This window comes from Poecilia latipinna, unplaced genomic scaffold (genome assembly GCF_001443285.1).
Source record: "Poecilia latipinna isolate Pla-1442-1.1 unplaced genomic scaffold, P_latipinna-1.0 Scaffold137, whole genome shotgun sequence".
Lineage (NCBI taxonomy): Eukaryota > Metazoa > Chordata > Actinopteri > Cyprinodontiformes > Poeciliidae > Poecilia > Poecilia latipinna.
Genome location: NW_015112753.1, coordinates 240,980 through 246,101, shown reverse-complemented (window position 1 = coordinate 246,101; position 5,122 = coordinate 240,980). Strand labels below are relative to the sequence as shown.

Below are 5,122 nucleotides of genomic sequence, written 5' to 3'. Positions count from 1 at the left end.
AACCAAGAAAGTTGCGAGAGCTTTCATGTTGGCGTCTGTAAGTTGCTGTGCAGCTCCGGATGTAACTCTGCTTCTCTGTCCTGAAACTCCTGTGATTCAGGGACTTATATATCCAAGGTATGGCGTGACTATACGGGGTTATAAGTACTTCAGAGGAATTTAGCTTGTGGACAGGAATTGGTTGCACTTCCTTATTTCGTTGCACTTCCTTATTCTTTCAGAACCATGTTTCTAAATTCTGGTAACCTTGTACCAGATTCAGAGAATAATATGTTGTAAAAAGACAAAACTAGAAATATGTTGCTTAAATATGTGACATCAGGCTTTTCAGTAATTAATGAAATTATTGCAGGAAAAAAAATTTAATCAAAAACTTAAATTGTAATCTTACAAAATGCTAAATCAATACACAGTGATGACAGATATGAATAAATAAAGAAAACTAACTTAAATTAATTAATTCTATAGTGGAAATGAGTGTTAAATTAATTAAGCGTTAAGTTTAAGTTCTGATACTTTACTGCTTACCAGATTTTTGTTATTTTGACCTACTTGTAAAATGGCTTCCAGTAAGTGATTTTGCTTGGATAGTTTTTAATAAATTAAGACTTAATTCATAAAAACACCCACTATCAGCAAAGTTTGTGACAGCTTCCATAATAATCTGAATTTGTGGCAGCCAAATAATGCTGCCACAAAGGGGACATTGTGTCTTTTTTTGAAGGTCTCAAGCCCTGATAAATGTACATGTTTGTGTCAGGAAGGGCATCCAGCATTAAACATTTGCTAAATCTAACATGTGAGTCAAGAACAAGATCTCAATACTGGATCTGCCATTGGTGCTGGTGACCAACATGGTACTGGTCCTCAAGGCACATTGCCCTGCATGTTTTAGAAATGTCCCTGCTTTAATGCACCTCATTCAACTGATTGCAGTTCAAGCAAATACCTGCTAATTGAAATCACCTGTGCTAAAGCAAGGGAACACCTAAAACATGCAGGGCAGTGTGCCTTGAGGACCAGGGTTGGGAAACACTGAGCTAGAGAGTTGGTTAATGATGATCCATGATGCAGAGGAGTAAGGTGGACATATTTTGTGTTCAGGTGGAAAGGTAGCAATTATTGAGTATCAGGGAGGTCCAAGGATAGAAATGCATGTACTCCTTAGTTGAATTATTTTTTAACCCTGTTGATTCCTTAAAATCAGTGCTACATGGTGTTAGCAGTTGGGGAACCACTATATGGTGCTGAGAAAACTTTAGCTGTTTCAAAGCAAACTAGCTTTGATTCTTATTGTGACAGAAATCAAGTTTGTTTGATGCTAAAACATCCAAAAGATTTGACTTTACAAAGTGAACTGACCTATATACACAGCTAGTAGTAAACTAGTTACTCAGTTACATTTACCTGAGTAACTTTTTGAGGGGGAAAATATACTTTAGTAGTTTTACTAGACTGTACAATTTACTCTTTCATTAGTAAAAAATTATTAGACACTGTATCAACTGCAAGTAACTGAAGAAAAAATAAAAAATGCATGAGAATCTTTATTGTAATGCTGCTTTCTACCTGCTCTTTTGTTTAGGACTGGAAGTACTTTACTGTGTTGCATTAGCACTTTGAGAGAGAGAAGCAGAGACACACAGAGATAATTGTTTTTCCTTGAGTAAAACAAACCAGTCTTAAAGAATAATTGCGATCAAACACATTCTGTTGATCAATGGAAGAGTTTATTGTTTCCTTAAAATCACATTTGAATGTTTTATTTGTAAAGGCTGAAAGGTTGAACACCAATACAAAAAAAACTTCCAACTTAACTGTTGTATGTCAATTCAAAAAGTATTACTTTAAACTTTATTTTTATTTCCTGCATTCTTGGAATCCTCTATAGCATAATCATTTAACACTAACTTCTATCCCCACCTTGATTTTTAACCCTCATCATGATTAACCTGGAGACTTCTGCTGTTCTAGATCCTCTACTGATAAATCACACATGGGATTAACCCAAAAAATTCATCAGAAGGAACAGAATGTGTGAAGTGAAGACTTCCAGCTGGTTATTAGATGCAATTCAGAATGACACCAGTGTTGGTCAGAAGCCACAGACGTCCCAGGTCATAGGTCACGTGTTTGATGGACACACAAAAGGTGATTTGGCTCCAACCTGTGCCCTGAGGAACTGCTTCAGAGATACCGGTTCTGGAAAGAGAAAGATTCTTATTTGGAACTGTTCAAGTCTAAGTCATATTCTCTGTACTGTCTGCACTTGCACTTCAAAATTGTTGAGTTTACCTTTCATAGACATGTCCAGATTGAATTACAACAAAGACCCTTCCATCAGTCCCAACTTCAACTTTTACAGCAGCACCATCTGTTTGACGCCAGCCACTGATGCTGCAGTTATCTGGTGAGACTTTCTATTAAAGTAAACAGTAAAGATGGTTACTAGTGGATGAGAGTTATATCAGGAGCTACAACAAGAGATGTAAGACAAAAGTTTACCGTAAAGAAGATGTTTTGACCCGAGTTCACTCCCCAGCATCCGAGTGGACCACAGCTCATATACATCAATGCCCCAGGAATGGTGTTCCAGTTCAAGACTCCCTCCTCCTCAATGGAAGAGGCACTGCTGGCTTTCAGGCAATGGATGCTGTTTTGGCTGGTAACTCCAACTACCTGACCTTCTCCAGCATCCACCTGCATTAACTCTAGACCTGAAGAGACAAACAGCATCACTAAACTATTGAAAACTTTGAATCAGGGCCAACCTGTAAAATCTGTTTCTGAAACATAATACTCACCATGAGTAGGAAAGAAATCACCAGCTGCAAATTTATAGACATTGTTGTTGAGGTCGACTCCCCAGACACCTGCATATCCCACTGTGACATGCTTGAGAGGAACAGAGCCCAGTTTGGACCAACTTGAATCACTCAAGAAGAAGGCGTTGGAGTTTTTATCAGTCATCACAACCATTCCATTGCCAGCATCAACCTGGGCTGCAGCAGCGTGCTCAGGAGCAGTAGTGCAGATCCAACCTGTAGAGAAGAACCACATAAAATAAATGGAATAAAGACCCATAGAACACTGTTTCATCTTCCAATTATAAATTGGAATGTATTTGTAAGGTGCCTGGTAACGACAGGTATTAATCACCCTATGAATTGAAAATATGAAGAGAACTCACCATGACATCTGGTAAAGTAATTCAGCAAAACCAAGAAAGTTGCGAGAGCTTTCATGTTGGCGTCTGTAAGTTGCTGTGCAGCTCCGGATGTAACTCTGCTTCTCTGTCCTGAAACTCCTGTGATTCAGGGACTTATATATCCAAGGTATGGCGTGACTATACGGGGTTATCAGTAGTTCAGAAGACTTTAGTTTCTTTTCTTGGCAGGATTTGGTTGCGCTTTATTATTCCTCAACAACAGTGTGTCTGAATTCTAGTAATCAGGTACCACTGCCCTACATATTTTACATGTGTCTGTTCCGGAACATCTGGTTCATATGTCTGCCTGACCTCCTTTGCACACTATCAAGTGTGATGCCCAATTTTTTTGTCCAGCTCTACTTTTTACAGTTATAAAAGTTAAACTCATAAAAAGAAACCAAAGACATGTGGTAATGGGCCAGGTACAACAGGATGTGGGAGAAGAAGTGAAATCAGTTCAATGCTACAGTCTGATTACAAGCTCTTGTTCACATGGTCTCATGCTCATATCAGGACCTGAACCAGCAAACTATTGCAGAACTACCAAGTTGGGAAACGTTCACAAAAATCTGGTTCTGAAACCTGCTTGAAAATAAGCCTTTCCCTTTGTTCACAGGGAATGTTTGTAGTGGTGTGCCGATTGATCAGCCCCCGATCATAATTGGCCGATTTCTGTGGAAAAGTGCATGATCACTTGTGCATGATGATTGGTTACCGATCACAAAACCCGATCACCTCATACTTCACAACCTGCTTTTCCTTCACACTGCACATGCGCACGGCAGAAAATCCTAAGAAATGTGTGGAAGTTTAACGCTCTGAGACCTGATGGGAAGTTTGCGTCTTCCCACGGAAAAATACCTTGTGGGTGAAACACGTCAAATTGCATTAACACAACAAAATTTACTACTTACTGTTACTGATTGCAGGTTTTTCAGTTGTCCTTTTGATTGAATAGTGCCTGCAAGTATTGCGCATGTTTTTGTCTAAATTAGGTGATTTTATGGTTCCATTTTGCCAAATCACATAGTAGCATTTATACCTAAAGCAAACAATTTACATCCAACCCAAGTTATCAAAATCCAAAATCAGTTAACAATGTTGACAAATCAAGACATATTTATTTACAACAGTAACTTTAATAAATTACTTTGAACATTAAGTTCTGATACTATTCTATTCACCAGTTTTCTTATTTCTACCTACTTGTAAAATGTCTTCCAGTAAGTTGTTTTGTTTGTGATGTTTTGAATAAATTAAGACTTAATAAAAAAAATTCACCACCAACCAAGTCTGGCAGCCTCCATAATGATCTGAATTATTTCCCGTGGTTCCATTACAGTCCAACATTGAGGTGAGTCTTGTATTTTTACTGCAGCAAAGGATTTTCAAATCAGTCTTTAATGAGACAAAAACCTGATGCAGGAAGATGAAAAAATGTCATTAGAGATTTAAAGTTTACTAGAACTCAAAAAATCCAACCTCAGAATGTAACTTTGAGAGCTGGATCCAATCACTGTCCAGCTATAAGTCACATGGCAGCAAGAGGTGACGCATCATTGTTTACAAAAAAATGTTAGTTCTAAGAGACACGTGGCAAGACAGCAGCACAGCTACGCTGATAAGTGGTCAATTGATCAGCTTCTCACTTAGGGCTGCGGAGGGCGATGCCATTACACAAGACCCAAAGAACAGAATGAAATTCTGAAGATCATGGCCAATACAATGATTCAAGAAATTGCAAGTAAAATCAAGGTCAGATTCTATTGTCCAGTTTTCAGTCATTTTTGATGGAACACTGGACATTTCTGGTGCTGAACACAGACGTCAGTGCAAAGTAGACCAAGGGGTACCTGACTCAACAGGCCATGGCACTACGGTGGCATCAGGTGGGTTGTTGAGGCTCAATCT

General features: G+C 38.6%; 2 protein-coding genes across 3 annotated transcripts in view; both read right to left on the bottom strand.

Moving 5' to 3' along the window:
• The window catches only part of tafa2 (TAFA chemokine like family member 2), a 95,694-nt gene that overhangs the window by 79,022 nt on the left and 11,550 nt on the right, over nt 1-5,122 (bottom strand). The window lies entirely within an intron of this gene.
• LOC106945281 (fish-egg lectin-like) lies at nt 1,709-4,079 on the bottom strand. Its single transcript, XM_015028849.1, has 5 exons — nt 3,191-4,079; nt 2,805-3,041; nt 2,506-2,717; nt 2,296-2,420; nt 1,709-2,202 (listed from the first exon to the last, which is right to left on the bottom strand). Exons 1-5 carry the CDS (start codon nt 3,243-3,245, stop codon nt 2,064-2,066), a joined length of 768 nt encoding a protein of 255 aa, XP_014884335.1. The 5' UTR covers nt 3,246-4,079; the 3' UTR covers nt 1,709-2,063.